This window comes from Perissodus microlepis, chromosome 3, assembly GCF_051167445.1.
Source record: "Perissodus microlepis isolate ML-2025 ecotype Zambia chromosome 3, ASM5116744v1, whole genome shotgun sequence".
In the NCBI taxonomy this organism is placed as follows: domain Eukaryota; kingdom Metazoa; phylum Chordata; class Actinopteri; order Cichliformes; family Cichlidae; genus Perissodus; species Perissodus microlepis.
Genome location: NC_140463.1, coordinates 27,980,420 through 28,006,658, shown reverse-complemented (window position 1 = coordinate 28,006,658; position 26,239 = coordinate 27,980,420). Strand labels below are relative to the sequence as shown.

The window sequence follows — 26,239 nt, the reverse complement described above, 5'->3', positions numbered from 1 at the left end:
GGAAGACTGAGACAATAACTACAAGAGGATATGAGGCGAGTAGAAACAGGTGGGGAACACAGTGGGAACAAGTAGAATTATTACAAGTTTACAAGTATTATTATTACAAACAGATGAGATGTGAGGTGGCGATGCGGCAACAGCACGCAGCGACCACTCTGGACCAAACAGTGCAGTTTTTGTGTTTTTTCTATTGCCTTTTTATCGTGACCTCTGAGCCACATGGACACTACAACGAGAATAATCGGTGTTCGGGTTTACCAACGGCAAACACTTCTAAATTACAAGCATCACACAAAAACTGACCCGGAACTGCTGAAATCGCTGAGCGTCCTTGGGTTGCTACCGAAACCAGGCCCTCAGTCCTCGGCGTCGCCTGATGCTGGAGGACAGGTCGCCGAAAGCTGTGTGCGAGGAAGCGGAAGCACAGCATGCGGGGCGGGGTCCGTAATAAACTAAAAGCAAATCCAAGCCGACCGGCTCTTCCATCCATCTTGCTCTCAAACATCTGCTCACTGGACAACAAACTGGACTACATCCGACTCCAGCTGACCACACAGCAGGAATTTAGAGACTGCTGCGTCCTTGTTTTCACAGAAACATGGCTCAGTGACAGAGGCCCGGACGCCGCCGTTCAGCTACATGGGCTCACCACATTTTGTGCCGACAGAAATGCAGCTCTATGCGGTAAGACTCAGGGTGGTGGCTTGTGTGTCTACATCAGCTTGAAATGGTGCAAGAACGCTGTGCTTGCTTGTAATTACTGCTCATCACTGGTAGAGTTTATGGCTACGTCCACACGTACACGGGTATTTTTCAAAACTGAGATTTTCCGTTTTTGTTTTAAAAAAAAACCCCGTCCACACTTTAACGCAGAAACGAAGCAACAGGTTTTGATATATTCCTGTTGAAATGTTGGCCAATCAGAAGTCTAGAAGACTGGGTGGGAAAGAGTAAATAAAGATGACGCATAGAAGCAGAACTGAGTCCTCTGTGTGGAGGGACAGAAACTGTGTGTGTATATGTAAGCATTTAAACATTGCAGAGAGTAAAATTTATGTGTGGACGTTTTCCTCATCCACACGTAAATTTTACTCTCTGCATTGTTTAAATGCTTACATATATAGTTAGAACTTTCGAAAATCTCCACCCTGGCAGGAGTTTTCAAAAATCTCCATTTTCAGTGACCGAAAAAGCCGTTTACGTGTGGACGAAAGGTGCAAACGCATAGAAAAATCTGTGTTTTCCAAAATACCCGGGTACATGTGGACGTAGCCTATGACTGTTAGATGCAGACCTTTTTATCTAGCTTGAGAATTCACTGTTGTGCTCATTACAGCAGTGTACATCCCACCCAGCGCTAATACTAAGGAGGCGCTCTGCGAGCTGATCAGTGAGCTCCCGAACTCACACTCCAATGGACTGTTTATTATCGCCGGAGATTTCAATCACGCAAATCTCAAGTCAGTCCTTCCAAAATTCCATCAACACGTTGACTTTGCCACGGGGGGTAAAACATGCTGGATCTTGTTTATACAAACATTTCCAGCGCGCAGAGAGCGAAGCCCCGCCGCCACCTCGGACACTCAGACCACTGGTCAATTATGCTAATTCCGGCATACAGACCGCTCATCAGACACTCCAAACTGGTTCTGAGACAGGTGGGAACTTGGCCTACTTGAGCTCTCTCTGCTCTCCAGGACTGTTTTGAGCACACTGACTGGAACATGTTCAGGGAGGCTACAACAAATGGCGACTGGACCAACTTGGAGGAGTACACATCATCTGTGACCAGCTACATCAGGAAGTGCATCGATGATGTCACTTACTCCAGGGATATTATAATACGGACCAACCAGAAAGCGTGGATGACTGCAGAAGTGTGTGAACTGCTAAGGATTCAAGACTCTGCCTTCAGAGCAGGTGACAAGGGGGCCCGGGAACAGCGAGGGCCAAACTGTCTCAAACCATCAAAGCAGCGAAGCGCGCGCATGGCAGAAAAATCCACAGCCACTTCCAGGACAGCGGTGACACACAGCGCATGGTTTGATCCCCAGAATGATGTGCTGGTGAGGAAGTCCAACCCCCGTCATAACGACCAGGTTCTCTGTCTGACCTCTGCTGATGTGAGGAAAATTCTTTGCAGAGTTAACCCACATATCCAGATAAAATTCTGAGCTGCCTTGTATGAACATATGTTGAAGCTGCCTCGTTCTAATGTTTTCTCTGAGGCTGCTGTGCCCTTTGGAGCAAAAATGAATATAAAGTTTACAGCATATCTTGTCACTGGAAATTGTTTGCACTGTTTATATATTTATATTATTTACTGTAGGTATTGGTGAAAAAAGCTTGATGTTGTGAAAAACTGAAATCTGGAAATTAGAATTGTTGTGCCTTATTTTGTTGATCTTTTTACATATATTCCTTTTGAAAATGGTAAAATTTGTATATTTATTTATTTCTGTTTGTCTGATAGCATTTATTTATAAAATAAATCGGACATTTCACACAGTTACTCACTACTTGAGTAGTCTTTTCGCCAAGTACTTTTTTACTCTTACTTGAGTAACTTTTTTGACGACTACTTTTCACTTTTACTTGAGTAATAATATTTTAAAGTAATGCTACTCTTACTTGAGTACAATTTTTGGATACTCGACCCACCTCTGATACGATGAGGAAGTATACTCAAAAACAAACTACTGATAATCACTTATAATATTTAAATCCCCGCTAAGATGGATCAATTACAAAAAACCTATAGATACAAGAGTAAATTTTCCCAACATGGCTGAAAATACTATTTAACGTGCAGCTTTAGATGACAAACTCATTATACACATAAAACAAAATCTCTACAAACTCTAAAAGACAAAATGCAGCAGCACAATCAGGGAAACACACAGCAGCAGGCCTCTCTTCATCCCTGTTTAGCACAGGTGAAAAACACATAAATAGGTGTTATAATGGATAAAAGTCAGATTCAATTACTATTTTTCCCTTTAAAAGTAATCAAAAGCACTTTGGGGACATTTAGCTCTAAGAACTAACACTTAGTAAAGCAACACCAAACTTAAACTTATAAGTTAGTACAGGGAGAGGAGCTACAGAGAATGTGCCTTACCAGTGTGGAGATCATGCAACTCTGGCTGGGAACCTCCACATATGCAACATGTTTGCTAGCGGTGTCCCACTGACTAATGCCCCCGACAACATTGACATGTGGAACCTTATTATTACAAAAATTCAATTTAAATAATAAAAAATAAAATCTATGCAATGCAGTTTTGTGAAAGTTCACTGTGACTCACACATTATTACATAGTATATTATAGCTGCAGCTACATACTATATATATATACATACAAATATATAAATAACATTATAATTTATGATCTGCTTCAAGATATGTTCTCTAACTGCACCTTTAGAGGAAGCTAATGTCTTCCTTCTCATTCTCTCCGTCACTACCCAGAGCTTGTGACCACACAAGGGTAGGAAGATAAATCAACCTGCCAACCGACAGCTTCACTTTCACACTCAGCTCTCACTTCACTACACCACACTGGTCCTGCATCCATATCACTGCAGATGTCAGCCAGTATCACCCAATCCACCTGCCAATCTCCCACTCCACTCTTGCCACAAGTTCCTTAAAATCCTGTGCTTTGAGCCAGAACTCATCCCTAAACCACAGTTACTACTTCAACAATTTTCCAGTGTCAATCACGGCTCAGAGTTGGAGGTGCTGATTCTCATTCCCTCCTCTTCACACTCAGCAGCAAATCACCTCAATATGAGCTGGAGTCCACCATCTTATGAAGTAAAGGGTGCAGTAAGCACAGCTGTCAAAGGAGCTTGCAAAGAAAAGCGTCTGGACTTCTTTAAGTTACTTGAAGACGTTTCACCTCTCATCCGAGAAGCTTCTTCAGTTCTAAGGTCAAATGGTGGAGAGTCCCAGATATAAACCTAGTGGGAGTATCCCCCCACAGAGGGACAAAAGGACCCCCTGATGATCCTCTAATCGCCTGAGCCAAGGTGTGAAACTGGGTGTGGGTCCCAATCAGCCAGAGTTTCGGGTGTGTTCATTGTGAAACCTGGCCCCACCTTATCATGCGAATTCCTGAGGTCAGATGGCCCAGGATGTGAGTGGGCGTTAAGGCGTCTGGGAAGGGATCTCAAAACTGGATTATAGATGGCAGAGAGTTGGTGTCGTAAACCCCCGCCTCTGTTCAAAGATGGTCGCTCACAGTGGACATAGATGGCTTCTTTCACTCCTCTTTCAAACCATCTGTCCTCTCTGTCCAAAATGTGAACATTGGCATCCTCGAAAGAGTGTCCTTTATCCTTAAGATGCAGATGGACTGCTGAGTCTTGTCCTGTGGAGGTGGCTCTTCTGTGTTGTGCCATGCGCTTGTGAAGTGGCTGTTTGGTCTCTCCAATGTAGAGGTCTGGGCATTCCTCGCTGCACTGTACAGCATACACCACATTATTAAGTCTGTGTTTTGGCGTTTTGTCTTTTGGGTGAACCAGTTTTTGTCTGAGCGTGTTGCTGGGTCTGAAATGCACCGGGATGTCATGCTTGGAGAAAACTCTCCTAAGTTTTTCTGATACACCGGCTACATAGGGGATGACAATGTTGTTGCGTCTGTCCTTCTTATCCTCCCTCGCTGGTGTCTGGTCTTCTTTTCTGTGCCTCTTTGCTGACTTTAAGAACGCCCATTTAGGATAGCCGCACGTTTTGAGTGCTTCCTTTACATGTGTGTGTTCCTTCTTTTTTCCTTCAGGCTTAAAGGGAACATGTTCTGCCCGGTGGTGTAGGGTCCTAATTACTCCAAGTTTGTGTTCCAAAGGGTGATGGGAGTCAAAGAGGAGGTACTGGTCCGTGTGTGTGGGCTTCCGGTAAACTTCGATGTTGAGTTTGCCGTTCTCTTCAATGTGCACAGCGCAGTCCAGGAAAGGCAAACAGTTGTCCTTTGTGTCTTCCCTGGTGAACTTGATGTTTTTATCCACAGCGTTAATGTGCGCAGTGAAGGATTCCACTTCTTGTGTCTTGATTTTGACCCAGGTGTCATCCACATATCTGTACCAGTGGCTGGGTACTCTTTCTTTGAAAGAGCCAAGAGCCTTCCTTTCCACTTCCTCCATGTAAAGGTTGGCTACAATAGGTGACACGGGGGAGCCCATGGCACAGCCATGTTTTTGTCTGTAAAAGCCTTCGTTGTATTTGAAATATGTAGTGGTGAGGCAGAGGTCTAACAGTGTGCAAATCTGATCGGGTGTGAAGTTGGTCCTGTCCTCCAAGGAGCTGTCTTCTTGTAGTCGTTTTCTGACAGTCTCCACGGCCTCCGTGGTGGGTATGCAAGTGAAGAGAGAGACTACATCAAAGGACACCATGGTTTCATCTGGATCCAGGGTAAGTTTCTGGACCTTGTCAGTGAAGTCGGTATATCTGGGACTCTCCACCATTTGACCTTAGAACTGAAGAAGCTTCTCGGATGAGAGGTGAAACGTCTTCAAGTAACTTAAAGAAGTCCAGACGCTTTTCTTTGCAAGCTCCTTTGACTACGATGACCTGGATGACTGAGAACCTTCACAGACAGTAAGCACAGCTGTATTTCACCAATAACTGTACGCTATCAGATTGCCATGGTAACTCTGCCTTGCTGAACTGCTTGCTTCCTCTTATTGCTTCCTTTATTTGACTCACAGTGTTAATTCTTTAAGACACATTCAAGTCTATAAACAGCTGCTGTGTTTGCAGCTTTGCTCTGCTATCTAAAAATGTAGCCATGGAAATGAGTAACTAAGTGTGTAAGTGTGCTTTTTAGTTACTAAGTGTAGCTAAAAGGCACTGTCTTTATTTATTAATACAGCAGTTACAACTACTTCTAAGAAAACAGAGAGGAGCTGAGAAAGGGGGCAGGACTTCATCTGGTCTCACGGTCACTTCTGGTTAAGGACACATTTCTATTTTAACTTTTGCACGCTTCTGTGAGTGAATTTATGACTAATCTACGATGTCACCACAGTGGAAAGATATGTTAAAGGAATCTGCATTCGTTTAATGAAATAAAAACAAAAGTATTTTTAGTTCTTGATTTCACTGCTGTGTGAGAAAGTGTGTGGATTACCAACACCCACTGTGAACATTTGTTGTTAGTAAGTATGACATCTCTGTTTATCAGCTGGTATGGGGGCTCACCTCAAATCTATTTAATGTATATTTGAAGTAATTTAATGATTTTGTGCATCAATATTTAGTGTATCGTCATCTCCTTGTAAAGGAGCAGCAGCAAACTCAATGACTACATCTGTGACAGGAAGGGAATGGTAAAAGTTTATTGTCTTGGTGGTGTTTAATCAGTCGTCTTCATTTATGCATCTACTGCAGTTCAAACCCATCTGAGTGATGTATACACGTAGTGTTTATGAGGGTAATTATTACTGGTGATAAAGCTCCTAATAATCAAAACAAGCACATGAACAGCAGACAAAGGCAACAAAATATCCGTCGCTGTTTCTGTCGGACCTCAGTCAAATTTTAATGCATGTAATGCACAAGTCTGGAGTTATTACAGTATATACAAAAAGTCCATAGACAGCACTCTAAGAAACCAGGAAAAACTTATTACTAACCTGTCATTTTATTATCTAATGCTTGATAGATACTTGTTAGCAATCTGAAGACTGATAGCTACAGGAAAACTTTATAATAAAAGGTTTGCACAATCTTACCTCTGACTGTTTTCCATCTCCCAGAGAAGGGAGGGCCATAAACACTTTTTATTACTTCTGGCAGTGTAACAACATGCAGTCAGAGGGTAGTTTGTTTGTCTTTTTGAAAGTTTGTAAATATATGTTAAGGGTACAGATAGTTTTGAGAAATGAATTTAACTAGATATTGTATCTAAATATATGAGAAGACAAATGTTTAACATGTCCATTTACACTGTAATCAGTGTGTTTATGGTATGCAAAGGTACAACCAGAGTTCTGTTCTTGTTGTGTTTCTGGGCTGTAAAGTACTTCATATTTTAAACTTGTCTTGTGTTTTTCTCATTTTGCCTCTTTAGGCACTCAGTCGAGTTCACGTCTCTAGAATAAAACTTAGCAACTCTCTATTATTCTTTACTTTCAGTATATTTGTTTTACAGTCATTCTGATGAAAATCTGCTTGATATGTTTCTGCAGGAGAGTATAAATGCATCACATGATGCTGTAGTCAGACTATGTTAAGTTGTTAATTCTGTGTAACAGGAAGGAAGCAGAGAGAAGAAGTATTAAAAAGTCTTTGTTTCCTTCACAGCTCTTTGGTATCTGCTGTGCTGCTGCTTCACTCTCTCTCTTTACAGAAAGTTTTAGAAGTTTTCAGACGTGTCACTGCTGGATGTGAGGATGGGAGCCACTTTGCTCTGTGAGCTGGGCCTATTCTGTGAGTACATCACTGACTCCTATTGTTTGATTCATACTGATCCATAAACATGTTTTAGTAAGAAGAACAGAGCATCAGTCATTTGGACCATTTCAGGTCATGTGATCAGAGGACTCTCATGTTTGTTACCAACATGGTTGTTTGTAGACTGGATTAGATTTTAGTGCACTGACTCAGATCATATTAGACACTGAAAATCTCCAAGTGTTTTAAGGAGCTTGGTAAGAAAGCAACTGGACTTTAAACCCTAGTGGGATTGTTCATTAAGAAGGTCATTAACTCACTATTGAACATGTGCCTCAAGAAATGAGACACATAATTACCAACAGTGTTTTATTTATGTTACATTTTAGTGTCTTTAGTTTGATAATGTCTGAAGTTTCTGTCTTTATTGTAGTGCTCTGTACGCTCCTCTGCAATGGACACGCTCAAGGTGACTGAACAGTTTTTCCTTTTTCTCTTTCTTCCTTTTTATTTAGTAAAGATTATTCTCAACCTGTATGACTCTAATGCAGATCCTATTTGTGTTTCTATTTATTTATTTATCACTATATTTTCATTTTATGAGAATATAAATGAAGTATTATCAATCAATCAACATTCAATTGAATTCAACTCAACAAGACTACACATTGCAAATTAGCTCTACAGGTCACAGTGCTCTGTTAGATGGAAGTTGTCATTTTATACAAATATCAGTAGTCCTGTCTTTATAACCGTATTAGGTAAGTCCTCAGTGATTAATAATGTGATGATCTTGGTTAAAATACTCATCTGAATTATAAAAAATATGTGTTTAATAAATGTTTCATTGAAACTATTTTATTTACGATGTATTGAAACTTTAAACTTTAACCATGACCATTGCATTTTACCTAACTTTGTTCACAGTACACACTACAACCAAAATACTCAGACAATATGTTTCTTGTCATTACAACATGTGCATGTTTTAATGTATAACAAGAATAACTGTGGATGAAATTTAATTTAAATAATGAAAAAAAGAAACATCAAAAGCTCCATAAAATTTAAGGTGACGATGTTTCTGTTGTCTAAATGTGAAACCAGGCAGATCCCTCTGAACCCATCGTGTGTTTCCTTCAACAGTGAACTTCATTAGTTTAAATATAATGCTACTTCTTCAGGTCAGAGAATGGATGGACATTTATACTGTGCTTATATAGAGATCTATAACCTGAATTACCCGACTAACCTCAAAATTGTAGCTCTCTCACCATTTTAGAAAAAATTAAAATTATCTTAAACTGTATTGAAAATTTTTAAATTTAAGTTAGGATTAGGATTCAGCTTTATTGTCATTAGACATTTATAAATACAGGGTAAGTAAATAAGTGCATCAGAGTGCAAGAGTAGTAAGTGCTATAAAGTAAGAGCAATTATATACAGATAAGTTAAGCAAATGTACAAATATAGGGAGCAAAAATACAGATGTACTATGGGCATATGTATGGATATACTGATATATACAGATAAGGGTGGTATAAATGGCGGGATAGATATGAACAGATTATGTACAGAGAGACCAAATATACAGATGACCTACAGACAAATGTAAAGATGTACTGTGTATACATATGTACAGATATACAGATGTTCTGTATTGCTATACAGATGAGCAGATATACAGATGTACTATGAACAAATATAAAGCTTTGCTAAATATATACAGATGTGCTACATATGTTTAACAGATCTACAGAGTGCTATGAATATATTCACAGTAGTGGAAGTGTAGCGCTCTGAGCACTATAATAGTGAACAGTGTACGCACTATACCAGAGACTATACTATGTCAGTGTCCTAAACTATAGCAGTAACCAATGTAAGCATATTCTGAATGTTGAGAATGAATGACAATCATGATCATGGTCACTGGGAGGGATAAGTGGGTGTGGATGGAAAGGTTCAGCGGAGCACTGAGTTCAGTAAGATGACAGCTGTGGGGAAGAAGCTGTTCATAAACCTGCTGGTTTTAGTTTGTAGGGTACGGTAGCGTCAGCTGAAGGGGAGGAGCTGGAAGAGTTTATTGGCAGGATGAGAGGAGTCCCTGAGAATGATGCGTGCTCAGCAAAGACATCTCTTCTTGCAAGTTGGAATTTAAATAAAATGAAAACATATTTTAAAATGTAAGTTCAATGGCTGTGTGTTTTCCTTTGGTCTTTTTGATAACAGCATATAGACCCAGGGCCACACTGACAGCAGGAACAACAATCATACCAGTAGGGGGCAGTGTGACACTGACCTGCTCTGTGCAGAGCTCTGATGGATGGAAATATGAGTGGTTCAGACGAACCCAAAGAACCTCTTATGTTCAAATCAGAGATCAACAAAACAGAGATATCAGAGTATCTGAAGGAGGAATCTACAGCTGCAGAGGAACAAGAGGAAACCCAGTTTACTACACTGATATAAGTGATGATGTCACCATTGAGAAAACCAGTGAGTTCAGTCATTTAGTTTGAAATATACTTTCACTCATGATTATCAAACATACAATGTTAAGTTTTCTGTGTTGATTTCATGTTTCTATTTGTATCTCAACTGTTAATATGTGTAAACAGTTTCCAATAAAGTTGTTGTAAAACAACAACCCAACTGGCCTCAGATATTCAGAGGTGAGACGATCACTCTGACATGTGAGGTGCAGGAAGGAGGTGAAACCACTGAGTGGGAGTATGAATGGAGAGGACCCAGGACACCCACACAGTGGACACACAATAATGTGACATTCATAGTTTCTGAGTCCAGCAGTGGAGACTACATGTGTAAGAGTCGACGCAGAGATGACTCATATTCTTCAACAGAGTGGAGTGAAGCCTTCACATTGTCAGGATCAAGTAAGTCATGTTTGTTGTGTGATCTCCATTTGACAAATGTCATAATGGTCAGCACAGGATGAATTCAATGGTCTACAAAGGATGTTACATTGTTAGTCAGACAAAGAGCTGCAGCTGATAGTAGCCTCATTGTAGACAGTTTGTCACCACTTTGTGTCATGAACTTTCAGCTGGTATAGAGACGCCAATGCTGACCTGCTGCTCCATCACCTGAGGACCATAATGACAGAAATAAACAGGGTAAAAATATAGTATAGTATCTGCACGGTATGTACCACAATCAAATAGAGGAAGTGGCTGACATCCAGAAATCCTATCAGCGGCTGTTGTAACAGTTGCTATTGTAATGCAGTGTATCACCACATGGCGGCGCCTCCTGTCTCATGACTGGTGTGTCACCCCCTTTTTGTTCTTCTTCACACTCCTCCTGTAATGGATGCTCCCGTGTGTACGCGGACTAGTGTGCTCTTTAGTAATGTGTGGTAGAGGTAGCACTTTTATTTTTGATATTGTAAATAAATGAGTACTTTTTGGAAAGTCAGAAGCTGTTGCTCATTCGCTATCCACCTGCACACCTGGTGGCTGGCTTCATCTCCACCGCACGTTACAACTGGCGCCCGAACTTTTTCCCCTTGGACTTCAGACGATTTTTGTATCCCACCGAGTATTCTTCTCTTCTAGCACGTGAACTGTCTCGGAAATCCCTCCACTTTTGCGGACGCTTGGACGTTTTCCCCAGCCATGGCTGCAGCCTCAGCTCAGGTGGGACCCGACTAATTTCTGGATACCGCGGTGTGCCGCTGCTCCGCTTGGGAGAAAGAAAAAGAGAGAAGCTGACTCCGCGACGCGAATGGACTCCGTGGATTTGTTATTTGGACGTGCTGTTGGTTTCGTCTTCTAAGGATTAATTCTTCTGTGGAGAGCCTGGACATGAACATTTCTGCTGGCTTTTCATTCCCCTTTCCCTCTGCTGAGACTAGACTGACTGTAGCACATGTAAGTGATAACTTGGCCGACTACAACTGTTAGTGCTGGTCTTCGGCTCAGTATAACTAATCTTACATTGAGCTCTAGTGTTGCAGACATGCTATTGTAATGTAGCGCCCCGTACTGTGTACTCCACTATAGCCGGGTACGCCCTGAGTTCTAGTTATCTTAAACTTACTTAGTTGCCCTCAGTGAAAGTTCCCCTGATTTACACACGTATAACACACAGATACAGTTTTACCTTACTTTGAACTATAGATAAGAAACAGTACTAGACACAAAATCTTATGTTTAAAGCAAGCAGGTTTACTGAATGAACTGGTAAACACCCAATAAATCAATAAAGTAAGAAGTGTCTTGCAATGACAAAATATAACAATAATAACAGTTACACAGTTCTTTACTGTAATGGGCCCCACACACACACACTCTCACACCACCCAGTTTCCCAAGTCCCCTCGGTGCAGGCCTGGATCGATGCTAGGGTGCGTAGGAACCAACGGTCCTAAAAGAAAACAAAATGGTGCTCCTACCTGGAAACCTTAGTCTTTTGTCCACAATACACTCACGGCACGCCGAGAGGTCCGTCCTTTAGGTCGCCGAGCTGCACACTTACTCCTTTTAAGCAGCAAACCTGATCGGCCCGCCTTGGCAGTCAGTAGCCTCCCGCTCCGTGCAGGTCAGGTGACGCCCAGCGACGTCCGCCTTTATGGCTAACTCCGATTAGCCAAGTTAGCACGCCGCTAACTAGGGATATTTTGAGGCAACAGTGCAAACCAGTCCGGGCTGCACCACCTCACAGTCACGCTCTGTTACTCAGCCGTGGGCGTGGGATGATTTATCCTCACTGTCCATTGGGAAAAGTCTCTGTAGACGCTAGCCGCATCTCGCGCACGCTTTTCTCTCTCCTCTGCTCTCTCGTGGCTGCCTCCGCTCTCTCCTCTCTCCTTCCGCTCGCTCCCTTTCAAAGTAAAAGCACCTAAACACACTTCCTTATTACTACTACCAACACAGTAAAATGAACAACAGAACTATTCAGATATATCCAACTGGAAATAAAACTTAGCCCCATAAAATATACCCGGGCTACATCCTCCCCCTTCTAATCGTCTGGATGTCCTCATCAGACATCTCCCAAGGCGACTGAAAACAAATAAAACTCCACACATCTTGAATGTTTAACAGACACTCTTAGAACTTCACTTTTTTTTTCGTTTACACATTCCCCAACTTTATCACAACCCCTCTGTGAACAATAGTAATAGGTTGGTCACTAGCCTTCCCTGGTTCATCGTAGGACAGTCTCAAAACTGGCTTTATTCTTCTCTTCCCAGTCGTCCCTGACCTAAGGCAGTTGCTGACCTCTTCCCCAATACTCCGTCTTCCCCTAGACCTCTTTGAGAGAGGTCTTTCCTTCTCCACTTCTGACTCTGTATCGGTGTTCTTTACATCACCAATGTCATCTGCTTCCTCCTGAGACTCTTCGGCATTGCCCTCAGATAGAAACATAGCTTGAGCGTCATCCTCCGATGCCAATGGAGAATTGTCACTAAATGACTCCTCCCTCAACACTTTCTCCACACAGTCTCTGTACCAGGCATGTGGCCTCTCGTATTCTACATCTGACGATCCAGTCGACTCCCCAGTGTCTTGACTCACGTCTCTCCTTTCTACCCTCTCTTTTCCTTTTCCCATCCTGCGAGTCTGTGGTCTCACTGGCACTTCATCTCTGGCCATGCCTTCTGCCAGTCTCACTTCTGTCCCAATCGGTAACAAATGATCTCTGTGTAGGGTTCTCACACTACCTTGACCCGTTTGTGGCTTCACCCTATACACCGGTAGGTTGGGCAGTTTTCCCACAATCACATGTGGTACAGCGTTCCATTTGCTTTCCAACTTGTGTTTCCCCTTCAACCCCAGATTCTTAAGGAGTACCCTGTCTCCCACTTCCAAGGCTTGGAAACTGACTCGTCGATCAAAAGCTCTTTTGTTCCTCTTGTGTACCTTATCAGCAGCCTCATTGGCTAATTGATAAGCTCTCTGCAAATCCTGTTTCAAGTTCGTCACATACTGTGAATGAGTCTTCTCCTCAGCTCCATCAGGAGATGCTCCAAAACAAACATCCACGGGAAGCCTAGCCTCCCTCCCAAACATCAAAAAATAGGGAGAATACCCTGTGGCATCGCTCTTTGTGCTATTATAGGCATGAACTAGCGACCCTACATGCTGACTCCAAGTTCGCTTCTTCTCATCCCCTAGTGTCGCTAACATTGACAACAAGGTTCGATTGAATCTCTCGGGTTGCGGATCCCCCTGGGGGTGATAGGGAGTTGTCCGAGACTTCCGTATACCCAATGACCGCAAGAGCTCACGGATTAATCGGCTCTCGAAGTCTCGTCCTTGGTCAGAATGTATTCTGGCAGGCAATCCATAGTGCACAAAATATTTGTCCACCAACACTTTGGCAACCGTGGTGGCTTTTTGGTTTTTGGTGGGGAAAGCCTGTGCGTACCGGGTAAAATGGTCAGTTACCACCAAGACATTACCTATCCCCTTGGAGTCTGGCTCCATAGACAGAAAATCCATGCAAACCAAGTCCATGGGACCCTTGCTGCTCATCTGGTGCAAAAAGGCTGCTCTCTTGTAGGGTGTTTTATGGGTGACACATACCCCACAGTTTTTGACATACTGCTCCACGTCATTTGCCATTTTTGGCCAATAAAACCGATCTCTCAGAAGGTCAGTGGCTCTTTCTATTCCTAAATGTCCCATATCATCATGAGCAGACCGCAATACCTGTTCTCTGTATTGAGAAGGCAACACAAGCTGGTACAGCTCATCCCCGGACTGCTTTCGGGTTGTCCTGTAAAGTAACCCATCTCTCATGACAAGTTTGCTGGCCTCCCGCCTCATTAACACAAACTCTGGGTCAGAATGGATACCTTTTGGCCAAGTACCAGTGTTCAGCGCATCAATCACTCTGCCTAGGGCATGGTCTGTTCTTTGAGCTTGTCGCAACTCTGGCCTTGACACCTGCCCTACTGCTGACAGACTTAACTGAGTAGCATACACAGCTGGAACACACTCGGGAGGTGCCCCCAACTGATCGATGTATCTCACATTGGTCTCAGTTGCATCATCCAGGCATATTCTCTTACAAATAGACTTTACGCCACTTTGAGAGACCTGATTCCATTCTGTCTCCTTCAAGTCATCAACCATGTTTCTCGATAACAAATCAGCATCTATATTAGTCTTGCCAGACCGATACTGAAGATTAAAGTCATAACTAGCTAGAGCCGCGAGCCATCGGTGCCCTGTTGCATTTAGCTTTGCAGTGGTAAGGACATACGTCAGCGGATTGTTATCAGTGCGCACTGTAAACTTTGCGCCATACAAATAGTCATGGAATTTGTCCACGACGGCCCACTTCAAAGCCAGGAACTCTAACTGGTGCACTGGGTACCGCTGTTCGGGGCCGCTCAATTTCCGGCTGGCAAAAGCCACGGGCCGCAGCCCCTGGGGGTGCTCTTGGTACAACACGGCCCCAAGACCTTTCAGACTGGCATCCACATGAAGGGTGTATGGCTTGTTTACATCGGCAAAGGCTAGCACAGGGGCAGTGGTCAGACACTGAATGATGTGGTGAAAAGCATCAACACACGACTGATCCCATCTACTCCCAAAGGGCTCTGATTCCTTCAAGTAGGTCTTTCCTTGTCCTGCCTGGCCTTTCTTACGGCGCTGCGTAGGGGCATAGCCTTTGGTGAGTTCTGTGAGTGGCCTTACAATGGAAGCATAGTTAGCTATGAAGCGGCGATAGTAGCCGCAGAACCCCAGGAAAGATCGCAAGGATTTCAAATCTGTGGGCACCGGCCATTTAGTAACCGCTTCTACTTAACTCGGATCGGGGGCAACACCCTCTGCAGACACAATGTGTCCCACGTACTTCACTTTCGGCTGACAGAACTGGCACTTATCCAATGAGAGTTTTAATCCCACTTCTTCCAGTCTGTCTAGCACCTTCAAAAGTCGCTCCTCATGTTCCTCCAGTGACCTGCCAAAGACTATTAGGTCATCGAGGTACACTAGTACCTGCAGGAGGTTCATGTCCCCTACTGCCTTCTCCATCAATCTCTGGAAAGTGGCGGGTGCCCCTGTGATACCTTGGGGCATTCTCTCAAACTGATAGAAACCCAACGGACAAATGAACGTGGTCTTTTCTTTGTCCTCTTCCGCCATGGGTATCTGGTAATAGCCACTGCGAAGGTCCAGGACAGAGAACCACTTACTCCCTGACAAACAATCAAGTGCATCATCGATGCGGGGAGTGGTGTACTGATCAGGAATGGTTCGGCGGTTTAGTGTTCGATAGTCAATGCACATCCTGATACTGCCATTTTTCTTTCTGGCAATGACAATGGGAGAGGCATAAGGACTGCGAGATTCCTTGATAATGCCAGCTTGTAATAGGTCTTGTATGTGTCTACGCACATCGTCAATGTCAGCTGGTGCAAGACGCCGTGACCGTTCGCGGAATGGTCTGGAGTCTGACATCCGAATGTGATGCTCTACCCCCTTTGCCAGACCAACATCCCACTCACTGAGGGAAAACACATTAGCCCTCTTGGACAACTTCTGTCGGAGCCGCTCTTTCCATTCATTTGGCAAAGGTGAGTCACCAAAATTTATGAGAAGGGGATCTAGCTCTCTCTGATCTTTCCCCTTTTTTGAACAAACTTCAACTGCTGCAGTTACAGTATCAACCGTACACAACTGACCCATAACGGTCCCTTCTGGGAGAACGATATCCCGGGAGGACTGATTCTGCACTGCCACAACAAAATGGTCTACCTCCAACGCAGAGCTAGGCAACACCATGGGCTGCAGCAGCACGCCAGCTGGCAACGGAATGGTTGGGGATGCTTCCACCATTAATATACCTTTGCTGAGTGGTTCTTCTAGCTCCACCCGGCATATAGCATGACAGCTTTGACCGGCCGGGAGTGACAGGGAGCTGGGCCCAACCCACTTCACCCAGCCTACTCCACCCTCATCCTCTACAGGGATCTCCACAGGAGCTGATGGGGTTAAAACTCCAGCTGTTGGGCTTACAGTCTGCACGCTACTCACGCCTACGGTGTCCTGGCACAAGGTGGCCAATCTCTGGAAAAGGGAGGCATTGGTGCCTATGATCATGGGGGTCTGGTCCGGACCTCTGGAGTTGGGACAGATCAAAGCTAAGACCGAAATGGTCTCGTGACCTCCTTTGCCTTGCTCAGGAAATTCCACATCCACAACGACATAGCCGAGATAAGGGTAACTAGAATCACTCAAACCCCAGATGGCCAGACCTGAAACTGGGTAAATTGGGACACCTGACAAGTGCTCCTTATACCAGTTCTCAAAAATGATGGTTACTCTTGACCCACTGTCTAACAAAGCATTGCACGGTTCACCATTCACTCTGACTTGCTTTACATTAGATGGACCTATCAAACCTTTAGGGATCCCTCTGTCCTCTAGCATGACTACTTCACTCCTCTTAACTGAACACACGGTATCACCTGCATCAGGGGGTTTGGGATATGATTCCCGTCGTTTGGGCTTTTTCCGTGACTGAATGAACCTCTGGATAACCTTGGCCTGGTTTGCGGCATTTCCACACTTACTAGCAAAATGCCCATTTTCTCCGCAGCGGTAACAAAAGTTGCTTTCTTTATCACTGGTGCTACCTGTCCGTGCAGAGTTCAGATCAGACCTGGACGGCTCCACTCTCAAAACTGGAGAGGACACAACAGACCTTTGCTCTCTGGCGTCCAGCTTCTGCTGCAACCTTTTAACCCGTTTTCTCAGCGCAACCACTTCGCCATCTGCTGAATTCTCTACACCGTCAGTCTTGCTTGTGGGAACAGACTCTGCAACTTCTCTTGGTGTGGGGCATGACTGGTTTACCACGGATGAAACCATAGACTTCAGTTCTCGAATCTCAGTTTTCAGATTCTGAATTTCAATCTGTCTGTTATCCTGTTCTGATTGTGCTTGGACTTTGTGTGCTACCAGATGCAATTTAGCCCGGGAGGCTTCATACTCCTCCTCACTTCTGATCTCAATTAAGAGCTCTACAAAACTGGGTGGGGTTTCTTTCCTGTCTCTCAGCTTGAGTTGCACCAACATCATGTCGGAGTACACGGCACCCCTAAGGAGCTGTTCTACTCTGGCCCTATCTACACGGTGGGCTTCAATTCCACCACAACTCACTACCCTGCTCAGCGACTGCTCTAATCGCCTCAGAAAGTCGGATAGTTTTTCCTGCGGTTGTTGTTGTAGTAACCGAAAAGCAAAGTACAAATCCTCACCCGTCTCAGCACTGCCAAAAGCTTTTGTAACAGCTTCTAGACATTGTTCTGGGCTAATATCAGGATCAGCTGTCCTCACAGCTTTCACCACCGCTAGTGCTGGACCTTTAAGACTCTCAATGATTCTGCGCCTCTTTTCTTTAGCAGAACTGTCACTCTCCTCCACCATTAGGTGTGCTTGTTCAACCCACTGTTCAAATGTCTCTTCTCCAACCGGTGTTGGTACTGTGCCTGAGAACATTCTGAGTCTACGATAACTACTGCCTTCACTGGAGGGTCTCTCCATCTTTGCCAACAAATCGCCCACAGCACGGATTATTGACTCTGCAGAGTTACCATTCTCCTGTGCCTCTGCCCCGCGTTTCGATTTACTCTGGGAAAAATCCTCACGAGGCGAAGCTTCAGCTGTCACTATGATGGACCACGGCTCACCAGCCCCCGTAGGGTACACTTCAGGTGGGATTCTTGTGGCATCTACTTTCTCTTTGGTTTCACACAGGACAGTTAGCCTATCAAGCGCTTTGTTGTATCTCCGGCCTCTCACCCGCACTCGACCCAAAGCTTTAACACTCTCCAGAGTGTGTTCTATTTGGTCTATCTCCACTCCTTCGGGAGTAAGCACCATCAGTGTGTGAGCCTCATCTAAGGTCTCTCCACGACTCCATTCCTGAAGCTCCTCGAAGAACTCAGAGTGCATAGCTTGAACATCCATGACCAAACAATATCAAAGTTACTGCTTTTATCTCAAAATACACGTGCTTGGGAACTTCAGACTGAAACAATAAAATATCCCAGCGGTGCCTCCATTTTATGTAGCGCCCCGTACTGTGTACTCCACTATAGCCGGGTACGCCCTGAGTTCTAGTTATCTTAAACTTACTTAGTTGCCCTCAGTGAAAGTTCCCCTGATTTACACACGTATAACACACAGATACAGTTTTACCTTACTTTGAACTATAGATAAGAAACAGTACTAGACACAAAATCTTATGTTTAAAGCAAGCAGGTTTACTGAATGAACTGGTAAACACCCAATAAATCAATAAAGTAAGAAGTGTCTTGCAATGACAAAATATAACAATAATAACAGTTACACAGTTCTTTACTGTAATGGGCCCCACACACACACACTCTCACACCACCCAGTTTCCCAAGTCCCCTCGGTGCAGGCCTGGATCGATGCTAGGGTGCGTAGGAACCAACGGTCCTAAAAGAAAACAAAATGGTGCTCCTACCTGGAAACCTTAGTCTTTTGTCCACAATACACTCACGGCACGCCGAGAGGTCCGTCCTTTAGGTCGCCGAGCTGCACACTTACTCCTTTTAAGCAGCAAACCTGATCGGCCCGCCTTGGCAGTCAGTAGCCTCCCGCTCCGTGCAGGTCAGGTGACGCCCAGCGACGTCCGCCTTTATGGCTAACTCCGATTAGCCAAGTTAGCACGCCGCTAACTAGGGATATTTTGAGGCAACAGTGCAAACCAGTCCGGGCTGCACCACCTCACAGTCACGCTCTGTTACTCAGCCGTGGGCGTGGGATGATTTATCCTCACTGTCCATTGGGAAAAGTCTCTGTAGACGCTAGCCGCATCTCGCGCACGCTTTTCTCTCTCCTCTGCTCTCTCGTGGCTGCCTCCGCTCTCTCCTCTCTCCTTCCGCTCGCTCCCTTTCAAAGTAAAAGCACCTAAACACACTTCCTTATTACTACTACCAACACAGTAAAATGAACAACAGAACTATTCAGATATATCCAACTGGAAATAAAACTTAGCCCCATAAAATATACCCGGGCTACAGTAATAACATGGTTGTGATCACTCTAGTCTACTTTTAGTTGTTGGGCGAAATTTTATTTGTGGTTTTTCTAAATTTAATCTTGAACGCATTTTTGCAGTTTTGTCTTTCTAGTCTGACCTAACTGACTCTTTTACTGCTATATCAATAACTGCGCTGTGCCCTGGAGCGGCTTAATTTGTTTTTTGAAATCGCAATGGCACACTACCCGGACGACTCCGACTCAGACATGGAACTTACCTCGTTACCTATGTGCCACATAGTTGAAAATGTGACTCCTAGCCTTAGCCAACAAGTGGTGGAGTTAAGAACTGAGGTGAATAAGCTTAGTGATTGTTTACGTGACTCACTGAACATACAGCAGAGTTTACTAAAGCAGTGGGACCAACTCACAACGGGGAACTCTCCCCCTCCTGCAGTCCCACAGTCTCCTGTTTTCCCAATGGCCACATCGACACCTCATGTTCCTGCGAGGGACAAAACTGAACCCACCAACAGTACCAATCCGTTCCTGCCCAGCAACCCATTTCAACCTACAAATCCTTTCCTCCCATCTCACTCACTTGAGCTCAGCAGCACTTCCAGAGTGATTGCGGCAGCTTTACATCACGCCAAACTGGAGCCTCCTGTGTATGCTGGGGACGGCAAAGTGCAACCTGAGGACTGGTTAAATACAGTTGGCACGTACAAAGCCTCATTCAACCTAACCGATGGGTAATTGCTAAATGAACTGCCACACTTTCTTGAAAAAGAGCCCGGGAAATGGTTCAAGGCATTGAGCTCCCACATCACGTCATGGGCTCAATTCTGTCAACTGTTTAAGACAGTTTTTCTACCCTCCGACAACCAAGAACACATCCTGAGAGGAATTTTGGATCGTGTTCAGGCTCAGGACGAACCGCTCCCAACCTTTGTTGCCCACATGTTGAGTGAGTTTGACAAGCTGAAGAGTCCTCCACCTGAAAAAGACAGAATCAACCTAATTAGTAAACATGCTCTTGAAAAATACAGAGTTGCCCTGTATGGCGCTAATGTCACTTCTGTAATGGACCTGCTGCTACGTGCTCATGAGCTTCACTCAGTGCTTGGACCACAAAGACCACAGCCTGCTTTATGTGGCAAAGACAACTATAAGCCTGAACCTTACTGCTTCAAATGCTCTCAGCCAGGGTTCACTACACGCACCTGCCCAAACTGTAACACCCAACCTCATTTGCCACAACGAGCCTCAAACACCGCTAGGCATGGCCCAGTCCAGCCATTGCCGGCACCTGGCCCCTCTGACCCTGGCCATGAAAAGGTGGAATTAAGCAGCACCACATCCCAGCCACAATACAGGCAGTCGGGAAACTACGGGGGGGGGGAGGACATTTCACAGAGGCCAACCTTCCCCCAGTTACTAACGGAGCCTCACACGCCCGATTCACTACAGGGTGGACACAGTCTTGGACACTTGGAAGACAATTTTTCACAAGTCCACTGGAATACCCCACTAAGAACGAAAGTGAACTTCAATGCTTCATCTGTGGATGCTACCCTCGACACGGGTGCTTCCCTCTCGGCTGTACGAACAGATCTCATTCAAGTAAATGACTCTTACCCTAGAAACACAAGTGAGTGGAATGGTCCTGCAGTTAACCTCGCCAATAATGCTCCCTGTATCCCTGAGGGTGTTATTTGGCTCAATATTGGATTCATGAACAAGAACTTCTACCAGCGTTTTGCAATAATACCAGATTTGTCCTCTCCTTTCATTCTGGGAATGGATTTTATGGCAAGAGCTTCTGTTTCTATTCACATTCCCACTAGAACAGTCTACATTGAGGACATCCCCTGCCCACTCGCAGACGATGAAGAGGACCTTCAAAATGATTACTCACATTCACCTGGAACACTGATGTCTTTGGACTTGGTTCGCTCAGACTTAACAGCCAAACTGTCTGAAGCGAGTCTCTCAGAGAACAACAAGGATGCTTTACTCAATCTGCTCAGCAAGTTTAGCTCCTTGTTTGATGGTCAACTTGGTCGAACGGCTCTCACTGAGCACGCCATAGAGACTGGCAATGCAACACCTGTCAATCTCCCACCCTATCGCACGTCACCTGCTAAGAAACGTGTGATTGAAGAACAAGTGCAACAAATGTTGAAGGACAACATCACTGAACCTTCCACAAGCCCTTGGGCAGCTCCTGTAGTCATTGTAAATAGAGCGGCCGCGGAACCAAGGTTTTGTGTGGACTTCGAGGGCTCAACCAAGTTAACCGAAAAGACTCTTATCCCCTGCCTCGTGTAGATGAGTCTTTGGAATTTCTGGCACGGGGAAAGTTTGTCTCAACATTGGACTTAGCGCGAGGCTATTGGCAGGTTGCTGTAGCAGAGGACTCGAAGCCTAAAATTGCCTTCATCTCTCACTGCGGTCTCTTTCAGTTTCGGGTGCTGCCCTTTGGGCTCTGCAACGCGCCTGCAACTTTTCAGAGAATCATGAACTCTGTGCTTGCTGGCCTCATTTACAAAACGTGCGCAGTCTACCTGGATGACATTGTTATCGCCTCACCTACCTTTGAACAGCACTTAGTGGATCTTGAGGAGGTGCTGGGCAGACTCCAGGCTGCTGGCTTGTCATTGAAGCTCAAAAAGAGCCAATTCTGCCTCGATGAATTCACCTTTCTCGGGTACCGCATCACATCATCAGGTGTTAAGCCCGATCCAGACAAAGTAAAGGCGGTTAAGGAGTTTGATACCCCAACCTCGGTGAAACACGTCCGTCAGTTCCTTGGCTTGACTGGCTATTATCGGCGCTTCATTCAGAATTATGCCCGCCATGCCGAACCTCTTCACGCCATCACCAGAAAGGACAATGCTTTCCACTGGGACGACAGCTGTCGAAGGGCCATGGACACTTTGAAGGATCATGTCACATCAGCCCCGATCCTGTCATTTCCAGACTTCAACCGTCCCTTTTCCATTCACGCCGATGCATGTGACATGGGTCTTGGGGCAGTGTTGATGCAAAAGGATGACAAGGGTCGTGAGTATGTTGTGGCTTTTGCTAGTCGCTCCCTTCACAAAGCTGAACTCCCCTACTGCACTTCAGAGAAGGAGTGCCTTGCTGTGATATGGGCTCTGGAACACTGCAAGACCCTCAAGTTCCCAGGCCTCTGATTGAGAACCCGACTTTGAAGGATAGACCATCTGCAGGGGTTAGACAGAAAATTATGTAAAATAGGCCAGTAATAAATAAAAGGGAATTTGATTTTGTAGCAAAGTCTTATATGTCTGATTTACAGTTACTCATATCTACTAAACTACTCAGTGAATGTTTAAAGTGTGATCAGTAATTTTTTTGAGACAAGTGACAGTCTAATGTAGGTTGTCCTGTAAATTAATGGCAGGTAAACCCAGGGCCACAGTGACAGCAGGAACAACAATCATACCAGTAGGGGGCAGTGTGACACTGACCTGCTCTGTGCAGAGCTCTGATGGATGGAAATACGAGTGGTTCAGACGAACCCAAACAACCTATGAAGGCCAAATCAGAGGTCAACAAAACAGAGATATCAGAGTATCTCAAGGAGGAATCTACCGCTGCAGAGGAACAAGAGGAAACCCAGTTTACTACACTGATATAAGTGATGATGTCACCATTGAGAAAACCAGTGAGTTCAGTCATTTAGTTTGAAATATACTTTCACTCATGATTATCAAACATACAATGTTAAGTTTTCTGTGTTGATTTCATGTTTCTATTTGTATCTCAACTGTTAATATGTGTAAACAGTTTCCAATAAAGTTGTTGTAAAACAACAACCCAACTGGCCTCAGATATTCAGAGGTGAGACGATCACTCTGACATGTGAGGTGCAGGAAGGAGGTGAAACCACTGAGTGGGAGTATGAATGGAGACGACCCAGCACACCCACACAGTGGACACACAATAATGATGTGACATTCAGAGTTTCTGAGTCCAGCAGTGGAGACTACATGTGTAAGAGTCGACGCAGAGATGACTCATATTCTTCAACAGAGTGGAGTGAAGCCTTCACATTGTCAGGATCAAGTAAGTCATGTTTGTTGTGTGATCTCCATTTGACAAATGTCATAATGGTCAGCACAGGATGAATTCAATGGTCTGCAAAGCATGTTACATTGTTAGTCAGACAAAGAGCTGCAGCTGATAGTAGCCTCATTGTAGACAGTTTGTCACCACTTTGTGTCATGAACTTTCAGCTGGTATAGAGACGCCAATGCTGACCTGCTGCTCCATCACCTGAGGACAATGATGACAGAAATACAAAAACAGAAAAAAACTGACCAGGTGGAAAAATTATTATTACAAACAAACACTGAGGTGATTTCTGCAGAAATACAAAGTGGACAGAATGTGTGGGCTGAAGATGTAGTACATTAACCATATTATATTATCCTTCTTTAAATAGATAGTAAGATTTATATTTTTTTTAATTACTGGTTGTCTTTGTGATTAATAGAGTTACAAGAAGTAATGCAATATTTTCCTTGTTCAGTTGCATTACTGTGGGGTGAGGCATCCTAGAGAGAAAGTGACTTTGTGGCATCAATGAACATTTTTAGTGATTGACTTTTTCGTTTCTTTTACCAACCGAAGTGAACTGTTTGAAGATTTTCTTCTTTCTCTTTTCGTCAGGAAATTGATGCTTTCAAACACTTTATTTAAGAACTTTGCATGAGCAGTGGTAGATAAATCATCGCATTTTGTTGTATTGATTGAATGAACAGTGATTTGTGAGTTTTTGATATTAGTGTGTATTTTTGCAACAGGACGTTTATAGATAAAGAGACATATGTTGATGTGTTTCTTCTGATCATGTAGGAAGAAGACTATTCGCTAATCAAAGCAAACTTACCATGAACAAATAATCTAAACAAATGAAAATGCTTTATGAAAGTCTGAAATTAAAAATCTCATAAATAAAGTGTTTCTATTTCAAATTTCTCTGAACAGCTGTATGATCTGGGAATTATAAATTCCATTAGTAAGAAGTTCTGTGTCTTCTGTTGTGAAAATAAGAAGGAATCACACAGAATAATTACAAGTATTATTTTATAAATCCAGAGAAGAATCATAATGAAACAGAAAAAAATAAACACTAAAATAATAAAATGCATTATAGGCATCTGTAAGATTACTCATACCATTTCAGTTTAGTCTTATTCCTTCCTATGTGTTGTTGGAAACTGGAGAGCATGTTTATTCCCAGTGTAATCCCAGCCTGCGTGTGGGGTATATATTCATATTTTTTGGTGTCTTTGTTTAAACTCAGCAGCAGATAAACCAAAGGCCCAAATAACTTCTGATATGAGAGACATACCAGCAGGGGGAAATGTGACCCTGACCTGCTCTGTGAACCCATCATCATCATCTGGATGGAAATACTACTGGTACAGAGATGAGAACTCATCTGAACCTCTGACCACACAAGATGCAGTTTTTCACTCAAATGGACAAATCAGTGTCTCACAGGAAGGACTCTACAGGTGCAGAGGAGGAAGAGGAAACCCAGTTTACTACACAGAGGACAGCGAGCCACTCATGTCTGATCAAAAGGGTGAGTTTTAATATGTTATTACACTTTTTTTCTAACTTCTAAATTAAGTTCAGTTTTAAACTTATGTTTCTTATCCACAGTAGATGTCTCGAGTCCTGAAATCTCTTCATTTCCTGTTCTGATGATCATTGGAGCAATTTCTGGAATTACATTTATTTTCATCCTGCTCTTGTTGTATTGCTGTAAAAAGTTCAAAGGTGAGATTTTCATTTTTTTTTTTCTAATATTACATATTTTACATCTTAAATGATTAAATACACAGATGCAGCATTGAGTCATAAAATGCAAACTGTTCACAAGAATGTATAATCCACAACAACATAAAACAAACATCTAATTTTACATTTTTAATAAAGGTGCTGCTAATGAGCAGACACTCAGTCAGGATGAAGATAAGCAGCAAGTGTACTCCTCTCTTCTTCATGGTTAGTTTTTCATGTAGTTTTAAATGTTTCTGATCCTATTTGCAACAAGACTCTACTTGTTACATCTGCTGCAGCTTTTAATATAAATGTTATTTGTAAGAATATTTGTGTTTAAGTTAGTATCACAGACATGAGGTGACTGATTTTCTCTGACCTGCAGGTGATCGTTGTGTCTATGAGACAGTCAGAAGATGTGAGAACACTGAAAATGGTAAAGTTTACACTTTCATTAATACAGAGCTTGTGGAAGCTGGATGATTATACAATAACTGTGTTTAACATGAAAGTTAATCAGATTATTATTTCAGGTCCAGCAGAAGGTGATTACACCAATGTCACATCTGTGATTCAGCTCAAAGTCATTAACAAGACAAGTGAGTGCACAAAATGTGAGATGATGACCATGAGAAAATACCTTGATAATTATCATCATTAATAATTACACATGAAATGCTTTCATTTGATCACCTCAACAGGGCAACGTGGTGACCCAGAGGAGAGCTCTGACTACAATAATGTCAATCCAAATTCAGCCACAGCTCTAAAATCTTAACAACAGCTCTTTAGCTGTTTTGTGATTGTCGATTGAGCCAGCACCGAAAATGTATTTAATGGAAAAGAAAGAAGACTCCACAAGAACCACCTGCAGACCATCCTGTGTGATGCTGCACTTGCCAAAAGACAAACTCTTGCAGCACTCCATCCATGTCAGATAAAGTGACACTGCCAGAGACTTCCCATTCAGGCAAACACCAGACCTCTTGTATCCATCAGATTACTTGAAATAATTGTACAT

General features: G+C 43.6%; 1 protein-coding gene and 1 pseudogene across 1 annotated transcript; both read left to right on the top strand.

Annotated features, from left to right (window-relative positions):
• Window positions 1-1,727: 1,727 nt before the first annotated feature.
• Window positions 1,728-26,239, top strand: LOC146390963 (Fc receptor-like protein 5). The gene is made up of 11 exons (XM_084922464.1): window positions 1,728-1,923; window positions 9,632-9,898; window positions 10,021-10,296; window positions 22,826-23,089; window positions 23,212-23,490; window positions 24,737-25,018; window positions 25,099-25,215; window positions 25,375-25,443; window positions 25,604-25,654; window positions 25,752-25,817; window positions 25,920-26,239. Exons 1-11 carry the CDS (start codon window positions 1,728-1,730, stop codon window positions 25,994-25,996), a joined length of 1,944 nt encoding a protein of 647 aa, XP_084778590.1. The 3' UTR covers window positions 25,997-26,239.
• Window positions 19,630-21,726, top strand: LOC146390964 (uncharacterized; annotated as a pseudogene).

Coding starts and splice junctions, on each gene's coding strand:
- LOC146390963 (XM_084922464.1), top strand. CDS start 1,728: ATGTTCAGGGAGGCTACAACAAATGGCGACTGGACCAACTTGGAGGAG. Junction 23,090..23,211: donor TGTCACCATTGAGAAAACCA/GTGAGTTCAGTC, acceptor ATGTGTAAACAG/TTTCCAATAAAGTTGTTGTA. Junction 25,818..25,919: donor CAAAGTCATTAACAAGACAA/GTGAGTGCACAA, acceptor TCACCTCAACAG/GGCAACGTGGTGACCCAGAG.